Raw genomic sequence first — 26545 nt, forward strand, 5'->3', positions numbered from 1 at the left:
ATGCTGTTCGTACGCAGAGTAATTGTGAATTGTGAAGCTGCAATACCTGTTTACAATTTTCAGAAGTTGATCAATTCCATGCACCACAGAAGCAAAGCACTTATCAGAAGCCATGGTCATGCAACTAAGTATTAGTTTAGGCTACTCAGTTTTTTTTCGATTTCTTAATTTGTACAGTACAATTTTGAGTTTCCAAAGACAGGTATCAATGCTGCTATTTTTTGAACATCACATTTCTTGATTTTTGGTGAAATATTATAAAATGTATTAACTATGATATTTTCCGCACTATAAGACATACCGGATTATAAGGCACACCTTCAATTAACTGCCTATTTAAAACAAAAACCAAAAAAAAAAACCTGACACAACACTGTCCAAAACAGCAAAAACAAAGCCAACAGGGTCAAAGCATCAAAGGTTCATTGCAACATGCCTACTGAGTGAGAGACATGGTCCTAATGCGCTCCACTCATGATGCTGCCTTGAGGCCTACTATTTGCGATTGGTATGACGTTGTTGAGTTTACAAACACACAGATTAGTTTATGCGGTCAGCATCTGTTGTCAGCTTTATTTTGGAGTTGCAGTCTGGGACAAATGGGCAGCCAAGGATGCAAGGACAGGACTAATATGGTTGCGCTTTTTTCTCCTACTCAGCAAACGGGCGGATGTGTTTTGGACAATTTGTAACTGGTGGAATGCTGACTGGTTGAGACCAATAAACAAAGAATTACAATAGTCCAGGCGTACTGTAACAAAAGTATGGATACGTTTTTCAAAACTCTTTGTGGAGAGATATACCCTTACTCTTGATAGGAGTCTCAACAGAAAAAAGGTTGGTTTGACTTTTGAGCTTATTTGCTTGTCAAATTTAAATCAGTGTCTAAAATAAAACCAAGGTTCCTTGCAAAAGGATGACAGTGAGACTTTGGAGTCCCAATGGCACTGTCATAGCCATCAATAAGATTTTGTTGGCCTAATAAAATTATCTCCGTTTTGCTTTTATTTTAAGAAAGAACATTTCGTTCCAAGACCGGATGTCACAAAGGCAGTCTAATAGGACCTGGAAAGAGGACAGGATCATTTATTTTTTATGCATCAGCAAAACAATGGACATTGTGTTTTCTAAAAATAAATTCCAAAGGCAACATATAAATAGAAAAAAAGAAGAGGGGCAAAATAGAACCCTGGGGCACCTCATAGCCCAAAGGGGACAGGAATATTGCCCCAGCTGGACAGAGAACCTCCTGTCCTCCTTAATGTACTTTCATCACATGCACCGATGTTTGTCTCAGCGGTTGCCAACTTGGCCAGAAGTGTAACTGTGGCCAGAAGTGTAACTGCAGGTTACAAAAATGACGGATGGAAGCGAGTCTGAGCATTGGTCTGTCCAACAGTCAACCCAATCTGTCAAGAGAAGGTTGGCAACCAGGGCACTTTGGTTGTTCTCCCTCATGCATGTCACTTCTATGTATCTATGTCCTATGTAACTGATTTTGAGGCTTTACCGTTCCACCGTGACTTAATTCAAAATGAGTATAGTCGTGTTTGATGCCTCTCGTCGATCAATTTCCAGTTCCTCTCCCCAATGAGCAAAGCAGAAGGTTATCCCCCTTCAACAGCTGGTCACACTGTGTCAGAGAAATCTCTAAAGGAAGACTAGGACAAGCCTAGCTGCTAAGACCAGCCAAGATTGACTTTTCTATACCATGGATAGGGAAAAAGCTTTGACAAATGAACTTGTACGTTCTCCAACGCTAATTCAATTCGCCCAGCCGCCCCTCCTGTTTTTTTATTCAGCAAGCCACATTACAAGACATAACAAAAAGAGCCAGTCGGGCGCCACCAACAGCTGGGCCAAGGTCCCGGCTCACACTTTCCTGCGTCAACAGCTTTATCTAAGGACTGGGGCGAGATGAACTAGGACTTCACACATGGATAGCGATGCACACTATTCTAGACAAGAAATAAGCACATAATGATAACAACCTAATGTATGATTTCCTTCACACACTGTAGCAGCAGGTCCACCCGCTAATAACCTGCACATTATCGCATATAGGAAAATTGTGTACAAATCCAAGTACTTAAACAGCATACAGCTGATCTAAAAGTTGGTCTAAAATTTAGATTGTAAATCAGGGATCTTCCCAGGTGCAGGGGATATTCTCAGGGAAAATGTTGGGACTGTAAAATGTTTTGATTTGCGTAGCGTACTATATCTGCAATTTTTACGATTTTTCAAATCCACAGCAGTGATTTACAAGTTTTCAGAATCTCAAATACTGTAATTCCCTCAATAAAACACACTTTTTCCCCAAAAATGAAGGCCACATGTATGGGTGCGACCTATAAACGGTAACTTAAAGATTATAATTTATTTTTTATTCAACACCATTCAAGGAAGATTGCCCTGTCAGCCACTTAGGCCGGGTTTTGATGCACAGACGTGCATTTTCATATCTGCCGTATTCTTACTTACAATAATAACTGTAATAGCACAAGCTCGAGGGCGGAAGTCTATTGGCTATTAGCAGCCAGTCCCTGTTGCAGCTAACAGCAGCTTGTGTTTCCTGAGCTTGTTAAGGCATTATTTCCTATAAAAGAAACGAGCAGTATGAACCACGTCTGAGTCCATCATTGTTCACACACAGGAGTATTACCGTAGCTTTCAAGAAGAAGGTGTTTATTTTTGCAAAGCAGGTTGCAAACGATGAGTCTGCGACAAGGTTTGGACTAACGGGCTTACTGCTCTCGCATGTCAACATAGATTGGAGCCTGTAGCCGACTAAGCGGGATAACGGTACAATCAGCTTTCACATTTATTTCAACTGTACCTTAAGTGAAACTCTTCATAAGGCTCTCTCTAATCAGCTATTCCTATGTGGCAGCCGCTCCACCCCCTTCTCTGCAACAAATAAACACCTTGTGGATAGAAATAAAGGAAAGTGAAGAAATTATATATGTAAGATTAATCCTGTTTTGCTACAGTTTTTACATTGCCACCAAACTCCCATGCACACTAACAAAGAAAGTATCCAAATTGAACCCTAAAATTATGGATGCATGCACAAGCGCATCCTATGTTTGTTTTTATGAAGGCAGTGTCCTTTTTTTCTGACCACAACTCTTCACAACCTCTCAGTTCCAATGGGCATCCAAGTGCACTTTTTCTAGTTGGCAATCAGAAAAGTTGGACTTCCCACCTTCCTTGTATGCAGTGCATGACGAGTAAACACCAGAAAGATGAATGGAGAAGGCTCAGAACACCTCTTGGTTTGAAAAGACACCCATCATTGGCTTAATAAATATATGTGACAAAATACATCAGCCGCATATGTTTTAATACTGTAGCTGTCAAGGCACAAGCACTCCATCAAGATTGCATTTTTTATAAGGCCTGAAGATTTTGTCGTATTGCAATAAACTTGGGACTAAATGAATCAACCTTTTAATAGTCTGTCATTATCTTGACAATGGATCTCCAAACGCTGTAATGTTCTGCAAGATAGGCATGATCCTGGAGGGTGAGACGTCCAGCCATTATTTTGTAAGCTTTCAAATTCAAACGAAATATTTGATCTGTAAAAACAAAAGTAACCTCGATTTAACTCAATTTAACTCCCATTGTCTTTTTTTTTTAACGGTGTGCAATTAATAACCATTCTCTGTCCTTCGGTTGATGACTACCACCACTATGCTTTAGCAAATGTGCAATGTTAAGTGAATATCAATCCTTCACGTAAATGTGCATAACCCTTTTTTTTTTTAATTGACTTATTACACAGTTCAAAGATGATCTGTTGTAACATCAGTGATCTGGATTGTTGTGCATGGGAAAGTCAATATGAACATTAAATGATGGTTTTACCCTAATATGATGGATTTTACTTTGGACTTACTTACTACCTACAGCAGAGGTGTTGAACATACGGCCTGCAGAACATATCCAGTTGTGAAGAAGTTTAATCCAGCCCACAAGATCATTTCATGAAGCATAAAACCCATAAACCCATTAGTCTGCTGTTCATAATACTGGAATTCCCTTGCTTGTGTCAAAGGATTCACTCAGTTCTGTCTGATCGCTTCTTTTTTTGACAGAAATTAAACTGAAAAAAACTGTTAACAAGCGTGTTGTCCTGAACTGCTGTCCTGCTGTAACTAGCGCTCATGCTCGATAAGAAATCGATAAGAAGTCTTCCTCTGTAATCTTTCTCGTGCCTTTCTTGACATCAAATATTACAATACACAAAAATTTTTACTTTTACAAGTAATGCCCAGATGAGCACTGTAATTTACAAATAGAAGTGACCAGTAGTCACGCTTGTGCAAAATAGCTTGGTGTGCTTCAGTGACAGGAGGTAGAAAACAACATTAGTGTTCTCGTTTGCTGTCACATTTCCATTTTACCTTTGTCATGGTGATGCTATGACAGATATATACCATGATTTTACCTTGAGTTTAGATTTCCCTCCATGCGGCACCTGTGCTTAAATGAGTTTGACCCCTGACCTACAGGCTTGTATATTGAACCTATGGTCTAATAATGTTTATGTGCTTACATCTGTTGAAAGAAACCTTTTCCAATGAGGGCAGAAGCAGTATTACTAGAGTAACTGTTAGTTTTGTTTTCTATATTGGAAATTAATGTTAAAAAAAACATTCCTATAGAGCATAGTCAGTCCAATCCAGTCGATTGATGGATGGATTGATGAGTAATTAATTTGGGGGTTAAAATCAAACAAACAAAAACATTATTTTCCATTATTTTCAACCAGTTTTTCCTTTGTTGTGTGCAGGTAATTCTCAGCTCGGAGCATCTATTGTGGATGCTTTGGACACGCTATACATCATGGGCCTGCACGAAGAGTTCAAGGATGGACAGGAGTGGATTGAACAGAACCTCGACTTCAGTGTGGTGTGTACCTAACTAACCTCCACTTATTTCTTATATACAGTTTTCCCACAATAATTCATGTTACTTATGATTGTGTCTCAAATTGTGTCTTCGCTTAGCAAAGTATATATATATATATATATATATATATATATATATATATATATATATATATATATATATATATATATATATATATACATATATATATACATATACATATATATATAGTGTATATATATATACACTAGATGTATATATATATACAGTGTATCGGCATTTCTGTGATTGACGTGACGCCGGCCAATAGCATCTCCGTGACTGAGTCCGTGACTGACACCGTGACTGAGACAGTGACTGTGACATTGTAAGAGCAATAGCGTTCAACGTTGCCATGATGAGCGTCAACTTCTGAATTAGTTGACGTAGCAAAGCGAAAATAAATGTACGAATACAATGGCCGGTATGTCGTATTGTTCGTAAGACAGAAGGTTTTTGCGTAAGTGGGGGACAAAAAAGTCTGCGGTCCACGCTCGTAAGTCGAAATGTTCGTAAAAGAGGATGTTCGTAAACCGGGGGCTGGCTGTATACGCATATATATATATATATACATACATACAGTGGACACCCGTGTTACAACGTCCCTGACTCATGTTGCGACCTGGAATACTGAGTTTTTTTCCATCCCCTCTTGATGGCATATTCCCAGATTTGCGCCTAAAACAACTCATGACCCTAGATGCTTGGCTGTATTTGTGTCGTTTCGTCTCCATCTGCAGGCATTTTTAGGTAGTAACACTTATTTTCAGTTGCCGTCCATGCAACGCGTCACTACAATTCTGATCTACTATTTGTCGGCGTCTCCTCACGAAGACGGTGGTCTCCTAATTGTCGGCCTCACTTATTTAAAAATCGGGGAACGGTAAAGGTTTGTTCTATTGTTAGTGGTTACAAAAACCGTATTTATAGTGCATTTAACTGCTTAATTCAAAGTTGAAAGGGTTAGCCATGGGTCCCAAGATTGCTAGTGTTTTTAAAGAGAGAAGTAAGAAGATGATTAAATGAACACGATGCTGGAGATAATCCTTATTAGGGAATATGGGCATAACAAGCGTCACTCAAAGGTAAATAAATCCTTCCTATATTTTTTATTTATGATGTTTTCTGATTGTATGCATGTTTATTATACATATGTATCACTTACTTATTTTGGTACCAATTTTTAATATGTATGTCCAATTTTGATGTTTTTACCTGCTGTTCTAAACGCATTAGCTATTTAACATAGGTTTGGATTGCCCGCCATACGGTGAATTCGTCTCACGAGCCCAACCGCGGAACGGATTAATCTCGTAACACTGGGGACCACTGTAGATTCAAACCTGTAACATCTGAGCTGTGAGATGGATCTGCAGTGAGTCTGACAATGTATCGACCACCTAACCATGTCAAAATGCAATGGCTCCCATTTTCAAGACATCAGCAGTCAATTATATCCAATTATTCTAGGGTTACATGTTTGCAGGATATCTATATATGTACTAACAAAATTTTACTGAATGCATTATGGTCTTAAATAGTTGCATTTCAATATTTGAAAGACTATTTTGTCTTTTGTTTGTTTTACAGAATGTCGAGGTGTCAGTATTTGAGGTCAACATCCGCTTCATCGGAGGCCTTCTAGCAGCCTACTACCTATCTGGACAAGAGGTAAGTGCCTGTTTTTTTCATGACAAGACATGAGAATTTCAGTGCTAAGGTATTTAGACAGGGAGAGTTCAATTTACTATTTAGCCTTTAGGCAAAACCATGTTAGTTTTCAGATTAATACATTCGTTTCTTGTTGTTGACTGTTGCTAGAAATTTGGACCCTGTTGCAAACTACTTGCAAACACACTTGTTTGGAGCATATAATAACCTGTTTTAGATTCTTTACTTGTTTTACCAAAGAAAACTTTCCTTAAGCAGGGGTGACCGATTGGCAAAATGCCACTCTTAACCATATATTGTTTTTTAAACGACCACTCAAATAAAAGGTTGCTATTAGGGATATCCAGATTGCGATCACATGATCAGAAATCCAGTCTGATAACAACATTTTCAGCTGATCACAATCGGTGAATATATTGCTAAGGTATGTGCAACCGTAACTTGTAGCATCGGGACTTGTCACCACTTGTCAGGCGACTCATACTCAGGTGAAAAAAAAAGATTAGCGTGCCTAATACACACAATAAATATTGTAGTCTTTTTGATGCTGCATAATAATTTTTGCTCAGTCACTAGACATTTACAATAACTAAACCTATTTTCTACCATCTTTAACCTCACATCCATCCATCAGAGCCCACATGAATCAAATAGAAGCAGTGGGGAAAAAAGTAATGTAGTGAACAAAGGAGAGAATTTGGTAACTAATGGAATCACAATTTGTTCGAAGGTGATTGATTGCTGAACCTGCAGATTGCAGTAGTGTGAGCATTTAACCCCTCAAATCTTGAACTGCTTCACACACAAATTGAAAATCATAATGTCGGATCAGGTAGGAAACAAAAAATCGCAGCAGCAAACATAGCTGGAGGTCCTGTCAACAAATAGAGGAATCACAGCCGATTCCATAATGGTACCAAGAATGATTTTCGGCGAACTATTATGGCAAATGCAGTAGGCACAAAGATTGGAATACCAGCAACAACTAGCATTAGCCACAACCAGTTACTGGACTTTCGATCATTTTCTTGAAGGAGCCACTCCTCCTCCCCTTGAAACAACAACAAAGCAAGCTAGATGGCGCGAGATGTGATATGACTTGCCTGTTTTTATTTAAAGAGAAAAAGAAACATACTTTTTTTTTTTTTTTTACTTTTACTGAACTTTCACTCAGAAGCTGACTCGAGGTGCACTGAGTTAAATATTTACACAGTCGGACATCTTACACATGTGTGGAATCACTAATTCAATGCACCAAATAGCAATCACTAGTATGTGACCACATTGCAGGGGCTATAGTTTATCTAAAGAAATATACTCCTCTATTTGAACATAACTTTTCATGACAAAGATTAGGAAGCCCTGCATCAAAGCTAACCAACCATAAATACATAACACTGTGAAGACAAATAATCAGTATTACAACACTCCCAATAACCAGGTGAATCACACCACTACACTAAAACATACTTTGTTGAACGTGGCACAGACACAAATGGCAATCTCTTTGTTCCTGTACCAAGAGACAATGTACTTAATGAAACATTCTCCCCTGGGTGGATTATCCTGCATTATCATTTGTTTGACGCATCAAAATGGCTGTGCCATTTTCATTTTATTGTTTTGGGCAGTAACATATTAAATGTTTCTACATGCCCCTGAGTACCCCATCTGGGAAACACTGCTTGAGGAATTCAGAATAGTTTTACGTGTTCCCTTGTTTTTTGCAGTTAATGGGGACTGGGAAACTACAGAGATAAGTGAATCCCGCAAAGTAGGATTTGCCCCCTGACGGTCATTGTATGCACATACAGTGTCTGGAATGTGTTTAATAAAACCTTGCCTATCATTCTTCCCCATCCCCAGTGATCTTCTAACCATAGTACGGAGTCTGAACAAGCATGTCTCACATTGGACACGAACCTTATTTTCTTTTAAAACTAACAACATTCAGTGTGCCAGAGCGTGACAAGAGCGGCGCTTACTCTCCCCGAACGTCTGCAGCAGTGAGTCCCATCCCTCCCCACCATACTGAAACACAACGCCCATTCGGAAGATTTTCTTAAAGCAGTGTTTCTCAACTATATTTTGCCAGGCCCCCCCCTAGAAAAGAGAACTTTTGCCCCCCCCCCCCCCCCCGTGGATGCACTGACTATAAATAAGATTATTATTGATGAAAATTAAGTATACCTACACATGGATCCTTTTTAACATTATCAACAGAAAAACGCAATATAAATCAACTGTTAATTATTTTTATTGCGTTCATACGGGTTACAGCTTAGTTTAAATAGGAAAGAAAGAAGCAAGTGCACCAAAGTGCCTGAAACTAAAAGAAAATGATGAAAATTTATTGCCATTACATTCCACATGACCCCCCCCCCAAGCATCATCTCGCGCCCCACTATTTGAGAAGCACTGTCTTAAAGGAACAATCACATCCACTGACTTTAACCCTTACAGTAACTGGGCACATAGGCCGCTTTCGGCCGGATAGTTCAAACAGTCAAAACAGCCGTAATCATCCGTAACAGCTATTGCTTAAATTCTAACGTACCCCTACATTTCTCTAAAATTTTGAAAATTCTTGCCTGTTTAGCACTTTAAAATAGTAAAACTTGTGCCTAATCAAGGCCCTTTATCAGCCAAAAGTGGCCACTGTGCCCAGTAAAGGGTTAATTGGGAGACTCAGGGAGATTCTCTCTCCAGAGCCAAAGTTGCCCCTGTGAAGCAGCCGTCACACGTCAACCAAACTGGAGCCCATAACTACGGGAAGGCAGAGTTCACAATGCAGCAGTCTTTTTATTTGAAGTCATTTTATTTTATTTCACACACTGCTTCAACTGTAATTTGGCAAGTACTCCTTCTGTAATTCGGCATGCAACCCTGCACCCACCACCACCATTCTCACTCCTTCCCACGCGCATCCACACACAGAACTCGCCTGTTAACAATAGTGAAGAGGATATAGTTGTTTCCAAATGCCAAAATTCCCTTAGACATGCACAGTAATACCATGACTCTGTCGATGTAGAAACCAAGTTGTGGTGTAGTTATAAGCAAAAGTGTCTTTATTGGATATGAAAAAGCAGTATCAAAAATTCACTAGTTAGGACAGGAAAAAACGAATGGGACAAGGGTTTATGGAAACATGGCCTCACTATGAATTAGTCAACGTATTTGGGAGCTGCCGGAAAATTAAGCTCTCTTGGATGCCCTACATTCAGATATGCCTGCTATCAACTAAAAAGAGATTCAACTCTGCTCTATTTTCAGTCTACCTCTTGGGTAGGGTGGGGCTAACACGCAGTAATCATAATGGAGGAGTGATGGCACGTGTAGGCAAGGCTTTGTGTACTATATTGTTTCACGTTTACAAAATTAGGGCGTTTCTACCATACAAAATGTATGCAATTCATCATTTTACATTTCCGTCATCACAAATTCTTTCACTCTGCTGTACATGCACAAGAAACATGAACTTTACAAAGACGTATAATGCCACCTAATGAAAACAAATATTTCAATGTACTGCGCTGACTGCATTGCCTTCAAGATGTTGAAAAGCTAATGTCACTGCGGTGTGCCTTCACCTCTTCGGCACGGTCACTCAAATCTGGTCCAGGGTGGCCTACGTCCGGGTTAGTGACGGGCCAACCAGGTGCCCAACTCTCCCGCCACCAGCAGTGCGGAGAGGAAGTCGTAGTTTGTTTGTGCATAAAAAATACAGGGATTTAAGTTTTCCGTCACCATGACTGATTTTCGTCAGTAGGAAATAAAAATTAAGATGAAAACAGGCTTACATGTTTTGGGTGACAAAAATGTGAGGAATGCAGTTACACCGTGGTGCTCGTCACAATAAAGCTGACCTTAGAGTATGAATATGTAAGGACGGTTATTTTGTAGGTCCTGCGTGAAGTGTCAATTGAATGTTTATAACGTGTCTTCACAATGTGCATGATTGGCAGGTGGCAGTAGTATGTTTACATTTTAGCACACTTGGCTGGCAGTTCATCTGGGAGGTCCTGCATTAGCTAACTTCAAGAAGGATAAAAATCCCCCACCTTTAGCATAGTACGCTTTTTTGGAAACTAAATATGTGCTCTACGTATGTCCTGGACATCTGAATAGAAAACAATTTGCCATCATCACAGTTTTATAATTAAGGGGTATGCATACGTGTGCTTGGGTGTGAAGCTACCACTGCAAATATTTATTTCATGAACTTAATTTGTACATTTCTCCCACTAATTACACAATAACATTTATCTATATCTGCCTGTCTGTTTACCTTACCTCATGCAACTAAACGGCCTTCAGTGGATTCACACATCCGCATTCATCCAGCTTTCAGTCTGTTTTTTCATAAATAAATACAGAATAAACATTGATTTCATTAGGTGTCAATTACATAGCTATTTTTTTCTATTTGTTTTACCTACACCATGCAAATAAGGGTGTTGACTATATACAAATATGTGCTGTATTGTATATTTTAATTTGCTCTAATTAGCATTTTTAGAATTGGTGTAATTCAAAAATAATATTAATCACGATGTAATTCAGTAACATGGTACATAGATTAAATTACTAACTTTTTTTTAAATTAGTAACGAAGAACTGTATCATAAGATATGTTTTAAAGTGATAATTTATCCTGCTAATAGAGCTAAATGTGACTTTGTACAGGTTGTATATGTCGATGCTGTCTTTTATTTGTTCATTAGCCCCCCCCTCCACACACACACACATACAGTACACGTCCCCATGCCTCAGATACATGTGAAATATATATATGAAATATTTTAAAAAGTTCATTGTATTGTTCAAGGACAGGCTGACCCTTTTTTTTCAATGCAGATGACAGTGGGTGTGGCTGACCAGACAAATACAGATACACAAGATCAAATGATAGAGATTTTTTTTCCCAAACAGATCAGTTTCCCCATGTCATCTTAAGAGGCATATTTTCTCTTGATTCAAATTTAGATGTATATGACTGTCCGTTTATTCATCCAGATTCATTGTTTTATTATCAACTGTTTTAACCTATGACGTTGTGAGTTGATTTATTTGTAATTTTTTCTGCATAGGAAAAAAAAGAATGTATGTCCTCATGTGCTTTGTAGCCTTGTGTCTCTCCAGCTTTTAGCAGTTTGCAGGTGATTTTACAGTGTGTAACAACGTGCCTATTTGCAACTTTTAAAATGTGTTTATGCTACGGATTGCAGCTCCCTATTGCATCTCATTGCAACATCCATGTACCTTTTTGCTGCTCCTGAAGCGCCTTAACGGGACAATTACTTGTAGAAATCTAGCTTAACTTAGACCATGATAATGTCAGGCAGGTCATTTAAAATAATTTCTTCACTTCCTCACTGTTTATTGTAATTATAAATCTGCATCCAGGGAAATCACCCCATCCACACCAAACATCCTGCTAGTGAGAAGAGACGAAGAAACACAGTGCACAATCAACAATAACAAACACAGTAAACAATGAATAACCCAATCAGGGTCAAAAATATGTGAAAAGGATTCGTCTCATTCTGAACAGTAGATTTTAGCCTCTCTTGCGTCAACTCTCTTGCGTTGTATACTGAGCATGACTTGCAACTGTGTGTCTCCTTTTGAAAGTGCGCTAGTGAACATACTTTGCAGTAGAATCAATACATGCCATTGTTATCCACGTATTTGCAGAACAGTATTTGAATATCACAAGTAGCTTACAGGCCTGTTCTGCAAATAGCTTACAAATGATAAAAGATTGGTGATATCTGATTAATTTTACTAACAATTATACATGTATCACGTTTACATTACATATTATACTTGATTTACATATTCACCACAGCTTTTCTTTAAGTATTTTGAAAAATCATAAAGATGATCAGTGTCCTCACATAAACTGGTAGCCCTTCGTATTACTCAGTACCAAAGAAGTCGCTCTCAGTTTCAAAAAGGTTGGTGACCCCTGCCCTAAACTAATTCTTGTTAAACTTACATGGTCAGGTTTTCCAAAACAAATATTGTTATTTACCCTTGAAATGATGCCTAGATCGCTGGAAATGTAAATTAAAAACGTACAAAAGCGACCTAAACAATGTAACAAATGTAACCCTGGAGAATAAATTTAAAACCTTGGTTTAAATTCACTTCAACATGTTTTGATCCACTTCTTGTCTCCTTTAGATGTTTAAGTTAAAGGCGGTGCAACTTGCAGAGAAGCTGCTGCCTGCCTTCAACACCCCGACAGGGATCCCGTGGGCCATGGTCAATTTGAAAAGGTGAGTGATATCAAGTAATATCAAAGTTGTCTCTCATATTCCCTCTCCAGAGCAGCGAATTTACTCAACGGATGTAGTCTCGACAAAGTGTTATAAAATAGATGCATTTTTTTCACACAGTGGTGTTGGTCGTAATTGGGGTTGGGCATCGGCTGGCAGCAGCATCCTGGCCGAATTTGGAACGCTGCACATGGAGTTTGTTCACCTCACCTACCTGACAGGGAACCCTGTCTACTACCAGAAGGTAACGTTTGGATTTGCATGACTGTTTTGAAAAGTAGGTAAAGATTAATGAATTGAAATGTCATAAAGTTACATATTGCTTTTGCAGGTAATGCACATCCGAAAGCTACTAGCCAAAATGGATCGACCAAACGGGCTCTACCCAAATTACCTGAACCCTCGTACCGGTCGCTGGGGCCAACGTGAGTACACTTGATGTATTGTAAAATGGACGTGTTCCGCTTTTAGGATTGACTGTCCATGATGAGAGCAAATGGAAGATGTAATAATTTAAAGAGATAATATGAAGACATTTAAAAGCCTTATGAAAACAACCTTAGAAACAGTTTATATCTTTGATTGTTGTATATTTTGGAGTTTGTTTAGTACTGTACTTTCCGCACTATAAGGTGCACCTAAAAGCCTTAATTTTTTTTTAAAAGCTGATGGTGTGCCTTATAATCAGATGCGCCTTATATATGGATCAATATTGAGATTGGGATTCGTAGATGGGGAATGAACTGATTAAGTAAGCTTTACCCGTTTCTTTTGTGTGTTTACAGTTGAACAAGGTTGGTCATATTGATATTGAGTTATTATGCTATTGAGAGTTTAGTTATTATTTGAGTTATAATTGCTATTACTTTGAGTATTACTATATTGTGATTGAAAAAGTTTTAAAATGTCATTAATTGAGGGTGCGCCTTATAATCCGGTGTGCCTTATACAGTATATGGAAAATGTTTTAAAATATGTCATTAATTGAGCGTGCGCCTTATAATCCGGTGCGCCTTATATTGCTGAAAATATGGTTCTTTGGATGAAGTTAAATCTAAAGAACGATTATTTTGATAATGTCAATTCTAGTGGTTCCTCATTTTTCATGGTTAAAGGGGACCGAAAATCCCTGCAAAAAGTGAAATCCGTAAAGTAGAACCCCCACTCCACCCACGGGAATTTTCATGCATGTGTATGTATGTACCAGAATTTTGTAAATGTGGATGTATTTAAACTTTACACATTTGAGACAAAGATAACTGCAGCACACATATTTAGTTAAACCTTGTACAGTAAATGGACTGTTACCCCTTCCCATTTCCATCCCTTGGCTGTAGTCGAGGAACACGGAGGGCTGGAGTTGCGCTTGAAGTAACGACGATCTAGAATAGATCCTGTATCTGACCAAATATGATATAACAGGCACTAGAGTTTCCAATTCATTATTGTTAAATGTGTCCAAAAAATCCACCCATAATTAAAATTATTAAAATGCTTTAGATGAAGCAAAAAAATGAAGAAAAGAAACATTCTGAAGTAGCATCCGTGCAAAATTCTTCTAAAATAGTTTGTATTAAATGTGTGTAAATTATTCAGTTTTGTGTGGCCTCCATTTAGCTCCGTGCATTTCTTGAGGCGCAGCACGGAGTTGTCCATGACGTTCTTACAGACTGAATTGGTAATGGCTCTCATCTCCGCCCTGATGGCTTTCTTGAGTTCCATAATGGTTCTGGGTTTCCCTGTGTAGACTCTGTCCTTAAGATAGCCCCAAAGAAAAAAATCTGGGGGGCTTTGGTCCGGGCTATGGGGTGTCCACTCAAAATCAGTCTTGAGGCTGATCACTCGGCCTCCGAAGTTCTCCTTCAGACAATCTCGGGACAGGTGTGAGGTGTGAGAACTTGCTCCGTCTTGCTGGAACCAGAACTTGCTCATGAGCGACAGGTAGATGGTCTGGACAACTTCGTGCTGCGCCTCAAGAAATGCACGGAGCTAAATGGAGGCCATCGAGAACATATGCTGTAGAACGGAGAAAAAAAGGCCAAAGACCCTAGTGTTTTGATGTGATGTTTTGAATATAAACTAGTTATGACCAAAGTTTCATTTCATTCGGACAAAACACTAAGAAACGGGGCCTCATTAGAGTTGGGGCCCGTTTTTTTGGGGTCACCCTGTAAATGAGAACCGACATCCAGCATTTAAGTATCATGTAAAGTATGATACTGCCATCCCGTGGACATGTTTATCAATTGCAGTTTTGTACCACCTTCAGGTTAATCAACATGATGGTGTATTATAGCTTAAGGTTAAAAGCTTTAGTTGACTTTGTTTTTATGTTCCGCTTACGTCATTGTTCTATGTTTCAAGTGCAATACAATAGTAGAGCTACATAGATTGTGTCTGGACAAAAATAGTAAAAAGTAATAGTTTGAGTGCAATGTGACTTACATGGTTGGCTGAAGTAGGCTGGTGGGGATTGACAACAGAAGTTGGCAGCTGTGTGTGGGGGGGGAGTGACGGACGTTTACAGGGTGGCAGATGTTACCAACGGACCAGTCGACGTCTGACGTACCGACGATTACTATTTTTGGCATGAAAAAAATGGCAAACTGACAATGACATAAGGGGGCGGGGCACTGTGGAATTTCGGACCAGCAAAAAAAATCTAAGTTGCCCACCTCTGCTTATTTCTGGGTTAGAAATATAGCCAACACAATAACTCATATTTCAAGAGAAATTGAATTGCTATTGTGCCAAAGGAGATATATAGTATAAGTATAAGCTGCTGCCTTCACGACCCATCCCCAGATAAAGCTGTCTATTAATGGATGGATAGAAAATACCACAATGCCCTTTAATTCATAAAATCATATACAATATTGTATGTACAGTATATGTACAACTTTGAAAAGCCATGGTTGTAAAGTTATAAGTCTTCCAATATTCTTTTATATAAAGGTGTACTTTATTGGGTCAGCAATGGCCCACTTACTATAATAAAATAAAGTGATTTATTGTCATTGTATAGCTTGTATGCAATGAAATTAAGAGAAGCAATTGTAATAGCTAAATGCTTGCCTCAAGTTTTGACCTCTAGGTGTTTTTTTCATGTTTGTGTGATTAAATGAGCCTTTTTTTTTTAACCATAATTTCTTGGGGATAGTGTTTGTTTTTTGTGGATGTGTGTGTAGTAGAGGGGCTATACTAATTCTTTGGGTCTCTTGAAGGGGTGATAGACTTTAAAATGTTGCATAAATCTGTTTTGGAAAGGCATCTCAAAATCGCAAATTTTTAAAATAGGTATTTTCTGTCTACAGACCACACCTCAGTTGGCGGTCTCGGGGACAGCTTTTATGAATACCTGCTGAAGGCGTGGCTCATGTCGGACAAAACGGACACGGAAGCACGCAAGACATACGACGACGCCATTGAGGTAAGACTCAGGTTATGTTGGCATGTCCACATAGTGCTCCGTTACTGCTAGTAGGGATGTTCAATACTGCTTTTTTAAAAACCGACACCAGTGTTTCTCTCTTGAATGTGACTCATACCGATACAAAGCACCATTACCACAGGTACTTTTTGACGCATAAAGTCTAATAACATTATTTTAAAAAAAGCATTTTCCTTTAAGTTTACACACAATTCATGCCCACTTTATATATCATTTTCTGTTCCTATTAGTTGTGCAACGGATCAGAGAACTCTGGCTTCTCGTCAGATCACGGTTTTTAGTCACGGATTGGATCTTCTAAAAAAAATAAAAAAGAACACTGTAAATAGAAATGTGTCCACTTATTTTTGAAAACACTTTAGCACACTAAAAATAATTCAACTCATAAGGTCAAATATCGTCACATTTCAGGAATTACATTTCAGGAGCATAACTGAAAGAGCAATAAATAGCAGGTTACATTCTTATATACCTGGGGAGGGACAACATAAAACAAAAACCTCCAAAAGTTGTTGAATACATCATGCTCAGCTGTGTTGGGAGCAATGAATTACAAAAGTAATGTAATGACTATAATCCATTACTTTTTACTGTAACATGGTAATGTAATGTTTTACACACAAGACAACAGTAATATTGTACTCATTACAAATGAGAGTACAGTAATGCATTACAATGCATTTTTAGCCTGAGATCAGAGGACAAAAGTCCAGAGCAAAATGTTTACTTCCTGATCTACTACAGCTGAAATGAAACAGCAGGTTGAACATGGACAATATGTACATATGATGGACATACGACCATTACTTTCAGTTCGTCAGAGATAAAGACAAGAAAAATATAATCGTTAAGTACATTTTGTGCACGATACCTAAAAAGCTGTCTACATCGCGAAATAGGACTAGTCATTTGACAAACCATTTAGAGCGGGGCCATAGTATTGTGAAGTTAGCAAAAAAAAAAACCACGCGTAGGATTGCGCTCTCTCACTGAGGGATAACACTTCGACATCAAGAGGTTAGATGATCCGTTAGGTGATAAGATAAGCTGCCGCATTCCACAGTGGTTTCCCCAGCATTTGGAAACCTTGTCGGCAAGATAATGCTGCAACTTGCAATAACAACAAGGTAAGCTAACGCTAATATATGCTGTGCAATTGCTATAAATATTAGTCTATAAATAGTTCTGGTCAATGTGTATCTAGATGATATACAATTACAATGATGTAGGCTAGCTGCTAACGTTCACCCCACATCAGGGGTCACCCGTGGGGGCTGGGTAGCCCCCAAGGATCACATGAGTAGCCCGCAGTCCTGTTCTACAAATAGTATACTTGAACATTATGTTTTCCAGGAATTTTACTGATTATGCATATATGACTTATACATTACATATTACACTTGATTCACATATTTACTACTGCTGTTTCTTAATTTTTGTGAGAAATCAATAACATGATCAGGGTATTCACATAAACTAGTAGCTCTTTGTATTACTCAGTACATGTACCAAAGAAGTAGCTCTCGGTTTCAAAAAGCTTGATGACACCTGCTCCACAGAAACCATCTATTTTTGAAACGTACAGTATGTCTCTAACCTAGCCAACTGATCTTGAAATTGAATATTAGCTTTGAAATTGTGAAATGCAGTAAATGTTTTTGCCGACAGCATAAATAATGCATGACTATGCTATGAAGCTAAGTTATAAATGGATTAAAATACAAAAAAAGACTTTGTATCTTGTCTCTAAAGGTTTACAATACAGTACAGATGAAATAATTTGTTCTTGTTTTAGGCTTAAGCCAATCTTTTACTGGATCTGTAATGAGCTCAATGAACTACAGTGAGAATGGCAAATCCATATTTGCAGTTATGGTGGTGAGAGTAAAATAAACGTAATGCAATAGTAGTGTAATGCATTACTTTTCAAATACAGTAAGACTGTATTTTTCTTTTCTTTTCAAAAATGACTTCTTTTAGAGACTGGATGTAGAGTGATGGCCGTCGTAACTCTTCATAATTCCCCATAGGATTTAGATCAGTAGACATATTTGACCACTGAATCACTTTCACCCTCTTTTTCATCAGGAATACAACAGTGGCCTCAGATGTTTACTATAGATCACAGGTGTCAAAGTCAAGGCCCGGGGGCCAGATCCGGCCCGCCACCTCACTTTTTGTGGCCCTTGAAATGCTGATTTGACTTCAGGTTTGGGACTAAAATCCCAAAATTGCAAGTTGTCTTTAACTTTTAAAAATTTGGGGGAAGAAAAACAAATATTTTCTTATCCTCCAAATCTCTTTTGAACAGTTTTTGCCAGCTTCTGATATCAAATCTTGGTAAATGTGTGATCAACACACTTAAAATGTATTTGAATTCACAGTCGTTCCGGCCCTCTGTCAGAAACGATCACTACAATGCGGCCCAAAATAAAAATTTGTTTTGACACCACTGCTATAGATCATTGTCATGTTAGAAGAAGAAAAAAATAGGTACTTTGTTCAATGGCATTGTTTCAACTGTTGTTTTTCAAAGAGGGTATTCTCCTTAATGCTGAAATTTGTATATCCATGTGATATTTGGTGTCCATGTATTAATTTAAAGTTGGCCTTTGAAGTGAATTGGAGCCATTTGCTTATCAGTAGGATACCACCTTAACACTAGGGGTGTTTGATGATGATTGGCCGCTTACTGAGTTGACTCCAGAAGCCGCCTCTTTGCAAATAATTTGAGGGAACATACTGTTGTTGTTGTTTTTGTGTGTTTGTTTTGTTCTGTTTTTTTTTGTTTTTCTTTACCTTCTTGGCATGCATGGCAGATAAGGACTTGGCATGTTTGTGTGTCTTAACACGCCCTCCATGCCTTTTTTGGATGCTTAAAGTATTTACTGCACTTCACTTTCTCCATATTGTCATGTTACTGTCATGTTACTCTGACAGAGTGACCATCGGGTTCTTGGTCACCTTCTTGACGAAGGCCCTTCTGCCCCAATCGCTCTGTATCCTTCCCCAGATTTGTGCCCAAGACAATCCCATCTCGCAGGTTTACTGACAGTTCTGACTTCATGCTCAGTGTTTGTGCTCTGACATGCACGGTCAACTGTGGGTGGGCCCTTATATAGACAGGTGCATGTCTATCCAAATCATGTCCATGCAACTGAGTTTATCACAGATGAATTCCAATTAAGCTGTAGAACCATCACAAGAATGATCAGTGGTGAAAGGAGTTTCATGCCAAAGGCGTAGTTCTTTTTTAGTAACTTCAAAAAATATATTTTAAAAAAACTAAAATCACATTGTCATAATTGTGAGCAGATTTTTGAGGCGAAAGATTGATTTAGAACAATTTGCAGTGAGGCTATGAAATGATAAAATGTGGAAAAAATGAAGCACAAACTTTCCAGATGCACTGTATAGCTGCTTATGCTATTCAGACAAACTTGCTTTTAGTATAATTATCGGTTACAGGTGATATTTAAAAGTGTATTTCTTTATTTTTTTAAGTATTTATTTCAAAGCCTAGTGCGCCTCACAGTGGTCATCCATAGAAAGGTGGTGTAGCTCCACATTAATAGGACTAGTAATGGCGTCACTAGTGTTTGCAGACATGTCAACAAACTGCCGCTTTGAAAATAATTAGATGGCAATCGTTTTGTTTTGTTTTCAACCTTTTTGGCTTGCATGGAAGAGAAGGAGGGTTTTGGTTTAAAGATAACATGACAAGTGACATGCCAAGAATAATTAAAAAACAAGGAAAATGTCAATGTATGTTTGTATTTCTTAATTCAGTTGTACTAAAGATGGTACTTTTTTTTTTAACATATTCAATATTTTGTTTTAAAATAAAATGGGCTGTCTTCAATGGGGAAAAAAATAAAGCTGCAATTTTAATGGCATGATATGTTTGATCATGGTTATGTACATAATGAACATAATGTACGTAATGAAAATGAAAAATGCTCTAAAAGAACAGTAATAGTTTTATATGTTCATATTTATGTATAAATTTTATCAAATCAATCATTAACTCAATATATCATTATAATTGCATAGAAGTGTGGCTCATTCATTTATTGCGGAAAAAAATTCCAATCCGCTGTAAAATATTTTGTAAACTTAATAAGTTATTGTCAATTGTCACTTCATTCCGAACACTATATATATATATATATATATATATATATATATATGTGTGTGTGTGTGTATGTATATGTGTGTGTGTGTGTGTGTGTATGGGCGGCTTGGTGGCGCAGTGAATAGCACGTCAAAGGTCCCGGTTCAAATCCACCTGGCTCCGGCCTTACTGTGTGGAGTTTGCATGTTCTCCCCGAGCCCGCGTGGGTTCTCTCCGGGCACTCCAGCTTCCTCCCACTCCCCAAAAATGCATGGCAGGTGAATTGGACATAGTAAAATTGTCCTTAGGTGTGATTGGGCGTCTCTGTATATAATATATATATTATATATATTATATATATATATATATATATATATATATATATATATATATATATATATATATATAGTTTCAATCAGCAATCCCCTGGGAGAATAAAAAACACCAAAACTGACCAACTGACGGAGATTTTTTTTTTAATCACCAATGCCACCAGGTGAATTGAGATAAAATGTTGTTTTGTGGTTTTAATAAAATTTTGGGCAGAAATGATCAGATAAGTGCAGTGTTGATTTGTGATATTGGTACTTAATCATTCTGAGATCCGTTCGAGATATGTTAATTTGACGGACTTATTTAGCTACAGGCTAATTCAAATATTAAGAAGACTTGTCAGTCTGATATGCAAATGCCTGCCCCCCTGCAGGCAATCGAACGACACCTGATCCGCAAGTCCAACGGTGGCCTGACATTTATTGGTGAGTGGAAGAACGGCCACCTGGAGAGGAAGATGGGTCACCTGGCGTGCTTTGCCGGTGGCATGTTCGCGCTGGGCGCAGACGGCTCGCCCGATGACAAGGCGGGACATTGGCTGCAGTTGGGCGCGGAGATCGCACACACCTGCCACGAGTCTTACGATAGGACAGGTGAGTAATGCCACAACAGCACAACCGAAAAAATACTAAGTCTCAGAGAAACAACATCATGACCAAAAAACTAAAGTGTTCATCAAAAGCAGGAGCATAGGTTTAACTCCTAAAATGTTTATTTATGGGAAGCCATGATAACATGTACAGTTTGAACACACTCCGTTTCTATAGACAAAAGTAAAAGGTGTGAGAGTTGATTTTTGGACTTTCGCATTTTTAAAATCAGATAGTTTTAACTCTTTCGTCTGACGATTCTTTTTATTTATTTTTTTTCTTCAGAAAAAGAAAACTTATGGCATATGTTACTTATTTTATAAGTCTAGGGTACTTGGAAAATAATTTTAAAAATTCCCACTTCCATAGATTACGTCACAGGCCCTGGGATTTTTTGACCCATTGATATTTAAAAATAATAATAAAAATAATAATATAAACATGCCAGAGAAGTGACAATGATCACCAAACACCTACAATTCATAGTTATCAGTGTAATCTATATAAACACACATTTCCGCAGTAGTAGATGGTTAATTCATGAGAAATTGTATAACGCAAGCTACCTGGTTTACAGTGGGCCCAGCACTGGCTTGTTGTGAATGGGAAAAGTTGCTAAATGCCATTAGAATATGTAGATAGGGGTGTAATGAACCACTGGATGCCATTTCATTTTATTGCTATTACTCTAATAAATTACTTTGAGGCAAAAGACAAGAGTTCAAAGAAAGCAGAAGTTTGTTTCTGGTTTTTCACTCCCATATTGAACTCCTCATATAATTGACTGTAAAGAAATACCGTAATTCTTCAAATTTCAGATGCACTTTTCCCCCCAAAATGACAGCCAAAAGTATGGGTGCATCCTGATTTTTTTTTTTTTTTTTTTTAACCCTTATATGAAGAAGATTGATCTGTCAGCCACATAAGCCGAATTTTGACGCACATATGCATTTTTATATCTGCCTCATCCTTACAATAACTACTGTCAAGATACGACGAGCTTGAAGAGGGGGACATTAGTTGACAATCATAAACTTGGTGATACACGGATAATGCTCAACTTCGGGTATTTATGGTCAAATAAAGTCGAACCGTGTCACGAGGAAAAGGAAAAACACCAGCTTCGAGCACATTCAACATTACACTGGCAAGGCGTTCATCGAACGCTCACAATGTGGGGAAGCTGTAACACACTTAAGGCGCAATATACTGTAACTTACCGATATGAACACAAGAAAATATTAAGTTTACAAAAGGTGAGATTTATTCTGTTTTGCTGTAGTTTTTACAACTGCCAAAGTGTTGGTGTGTCTTATACACGGTAACATGGAAAATACCTGAATTTGGAGCCAAATTTAAGGGGGCGTCTTATATTTGGGGAATTACGGTATCCATTTGAATTTGACTTAAGCAATTACAGTTGGACATTTGCTCTCACTACCCCTCCAGTGGTGAAGCTGGGCCCTGAGGCCTTCAAGTTTGATAGTGGCCTGGAAGCGGTGGCTGTGCGGCAGAACGAGAAATACTACATCTTGCGACCGGAGGTCATCGAAACCTACTGGTACATGTGGCGGTTCACCCATGACCCAAAATACCGGCAATGGGGCTGGGAAGCAGCCCAGGTACCTCTTCACACACTTAAGAATGAACAAACACACTGCACTTGCTTTGGCTTTTTGATATACTACTACACAATGCTTGGTACCTTATCGGGGGAAATGCAAAAAAGTGGTACAATATACATACACATTTGGTATCTTTCATAATACATGAAAGAGTGTACATCCATGCTCAGTATCCCAACCAATGGTCTTAGAGGAGGAAATTATGTTTTGCTAATTATTTGTAAAATTTCTAATAATTATGAACAATTTTTGCAGGTAATCCAGGCGACCTGAAGCAAGGGTTTTATTAAAGACAATAAAATGAATGAACAATGTGTTTACTCTATACAATCCATCCTTTTTATTTCTCTAATTGATATTGTGTATAGCCATAAACTGTATTTTCTTGCCTAGTAACATTTTCACTAAAAAGAATGCTCGCCTGCCGAGAGTCAACCACATGACATCGCACTACATTCTAAAAACATAACAAGGCCATTCATGTCATACATTGCTCAGGGTACAGTTTATTTTGGAGCAATGACACAATATTTGACTGATTTACTACAATTGGGAAGATTAGCAGGCAGCGCAATTTCTCCATATATTTCATTGCACTTCTGGCCCATTCTAAACAAACCTTGCACTTGAGCAAAAACGAACTGTTGTTCAAAAACCATTTGAGTGCCTTGGCAGGTGCTCGACTCTCGAATTTGCGATTCCATGAGGCATATGAGACACAAATTCTAAAATTTACATTGCAAACAGCCAAGCAAAATTGATTATTTTTAACCTTGGAGTTACATGATAGCTTGTACAAAACACCATGCATTTAATCGTAACCAAACTACTGTGCCACCTCACGCAGGCCATCGACAAGTACTGCAGGGTCAGCGGAGGCTTTTCGGGAGTGAAAGACGTCTACTCTTCGAACCCGACCTACGACGATGTACAGCAGAGCTTCTTTCTCGCCGAGACGCTCAAGTAAGATGCTGAAGATTGCATGCCAGACGCATGATGGGGCAATGTGTCTATTTAAATAACTTGTTGAATCACTGTCGGGTCGCGTTGCATTTCCGTTTCCTATTTCACGTTCTCTGTGCGTCATTCGGCTCGTTACGGTGACGTAGTGAATGATAACGTAAGATCATATTTATAGTTTATTATCATTTATGTTGATAACGCACGCTACTGCCTATGTTTAGTAAGCGATGAGTGTTTATTCTGTTTATGTGTTCGTTTTTGTAGAGGTTCCACTTTATAGTTAGTAGTTGTTGTTAGTTGTTGCTAAACCTAATGTCGGCTAAAAATACAGTAAATTCAAAGATTAAAGTTTGGCAAGCGTTTATATGTTAGTTGACTGATTTTAACGTTGTTGATTTATTATTCAACAGATACTACATGATACACCATACATGAGCCAAAATAAATGTGAAGTTCAACGTGATGACTTGCGTACTCTTTCACCGGAGTCTTGGTGCAGATAACCAGTCCTGAGAACAAATTCTCAACAAACTAAGTAATATTAGTTATTTAACAAATATACAACAATGTTAATAAGGATAATGTAATGTTAAATAATAGGAGAAAAGAAATAAAATACGCAAAAAATACACGCAAAAAAGAATTGTTTATGGTTACTGCGTCTATATTGGGGCGTACATAGAAATGTAGGAACTGATACCCTGATACCCTACTTCGCAGGTTTCAGACTTCGCAGGGGGTTGACACCCCCCATTAACCGCGAAGTAGGCAGGATCACTGTGTGTGTGTGTGTGTGTGTGTGTGTGTGTGTGTGTGTATGTATATATATATATATATATATATATATATAATGTCATAAACCACACTGATGATTGACTTCCCTTGTAAAAGTTTTGTTCACAAACCTCACAAGGTCACTTGTGGACAGGAATTAGATTTCATCACACTTTAACTCGCGTGCGTGTGGTTTGTTTTTTGCCAGGTATCTATACCTACTGTTCTCCAGCGATGACCTAATGCCGTTGGAAAGTTGGGTGTTCAACACGGAGGCCCATCCGCTTCCCGTGCTCCATTTGGGCAACATCACCCTGCCGGGCAGTGAGCCAGCTCAGCAGTGAACGGGCCACCTGCCCTTAGCGACAGACACTGGACTGACGTTTTTCAGGACCATATCGGAGCTGGGATCTCCCTGTGAACTCTGGTGCTCCGGAGTGGACCAATTAGTTTTTGTTCCAATGTTTGGTGTTTGTTTGACCAAACTCTTTATCTTTGTCGCTTTGATGGTTAGACGCCAGTTGAATCGGAAAGATTGTTTTCATGCCACAATCTTGGCAGCTGTTCTTGGCCAGATGTCCATCTTTCAAAGGGACAGCGGCAACATCATCGACCCAGCTAAAAATATCACCATCACCACACACAACAAAAAAACTGCTGCTACGCTACGGTTGGATGCTGCTTTTTTGACTCCTCCCACTATTTTATTTTATTTTTTTATGTATCTTTTTCCATCTATGAACTTCATCTGCTTCTCTAAAACTGATGTTGAGGATGAGGACAAGCGGGATCAGTCACGCAGTCATCTGACTTTGGTTGCCGCCTTCATCGTCAAAAGTTCTTTGGTAACTTCCTGCCTTTATATCGATCAACTTTATGCTATCACCGGCGTTCCGAAATGAAGTAAATCTAATTTGTGCTCTTGTGATCAGGTTTTCTATTTTTTTTCTTAACCCAAATGTTGTCTTCAATCATTTGTTGTCTTGTTCATGGGTTTACAGTATATCTATTGTTCCTGACGTCTCACAGCATTCATTTTCTTTTGCACCAAGAAAATGCGCCAATTACAATGAGCCGAAAAAATCTATTGTGAAAGCTGACAACTCAAGCTTTCACAATCATCCGTTATGCACTGTTAGTAAAGGCTGAAACTTACGAAATAAACAACTTCCTGATTCAATGCAGTCTTTTAGTTGAAGTTGAGCAACTATTCTGAAAATTAACCAACTCACAACGATCACGTCATAATGTATGAATTTCATTGTCAATCAGTAATAATCTCCCTTATTTAATGACTTGGATGATGCATTGGAAAAAATGATGACTGATTTGAAGCTCAATCAGGAAAAAAAGCATTTGTCTCTAGTGCACATGGCTTGAGAAGTGCAACGATTAATCAATCATCAATACATTTTTTGATAGCTATTCTGATTGTTGATTAATCGCTTGATATGAAAATGTTCAAACTCTTGGAATTTCAGCCTGTTAGCAGTAAGTATTCTTAAGAGTTATGTGGTTCTGCTTAACTTCAATTATTGTTTGTGCGTTGAATAAAAACAAATACTTTGCAAGCATCTTCTTTTACCTTGGAAAACTAATTTGAAAACTATTTTCTGGCCTTTCATAGACGAAGCCAGTAACTAAATCTTAGCTAATTTGTGCATTTCCTCCGGTCAGTGTGAAATATCCTGTCTTTGAATATGAGGATGGAAATTGAAACTTTTTTGATTCATTCACAAAATAATCTACAGTTAAATAACTGTTAGTTGCATCCCTGACAGAGTTAAATCCAACTCCGT

At 38.3% G+C, this 26545-nt stretch overlaps 1 protein-coding gene across 1 annotated transcript in view; it reads left to right on the top strand.

Annotated features, from left to right (window-relative positions):
• LOC148423208 (mannosyl-oligosaccharide 1,2-alpha-mannosidase IB-like) overlaps positions 1 to 25674 on the top strand; it is a 45146-nt gene extending 19472 nt beyond the window's left edge. Inside the window, exons 5-14 of the mRNA XM_088415865.1 lie at positions 4802 to 4920; positions 6529 to 6609; positions 12802 to 12896; positions 13017 to 13140; positions 13228 to 13321; positions 16211 to 16326; positions 21168 to 21387; positions 22834 to 23006; positions 23857 to 23972; positions 24955 to 25674. Of these exons, the coding sequence (XP_088271991.1) occupies positions 4802 to 4920; positions 6529 to 6609; positions 12802 to 12896; positions 13017 to 13140; positions 13228 to 13321; positions 16211 to 16326; positions 21168 to 21387; positions 22834 to 23006; positions 23857 to 23972; positions 24955 to 25090 (1274 nt within the window). The 3' untranslated portion in view covers positions 25091 to 25674. The remainder of the gene's footprint in view (positions 1 to 4801; positions 4921 to 6528; positions 6610 to 12801; positions 12897 to 13016; positions 13141 to 13227; positions 13322 to 16210; positions 16327 to 21167; positions 21388 to 22833; positions 23007 to 23856; positions 23973 to 24954) is intronic.
• Positions 25675 to 26545: the final 871 nt, after the last annotated feature.

This window comes from Hippichthys cyanospilos, chromosome 5, assembly GCF_059441005.1.
Source record: "Hippichthys cyanospilos isolate Australia breed blue-spotted pipefish chromosome 5, RoL_Hcya_1.0, whole genome shotgun sequence".
In the NCBI taxonomy this organism is placed as follows: Eukaryota; Metazoa; Chordata; class Actinopteri; order Syngnathiformes; family Syngnathidae; genus Hippichthys; species Hippichthys cyanospilos.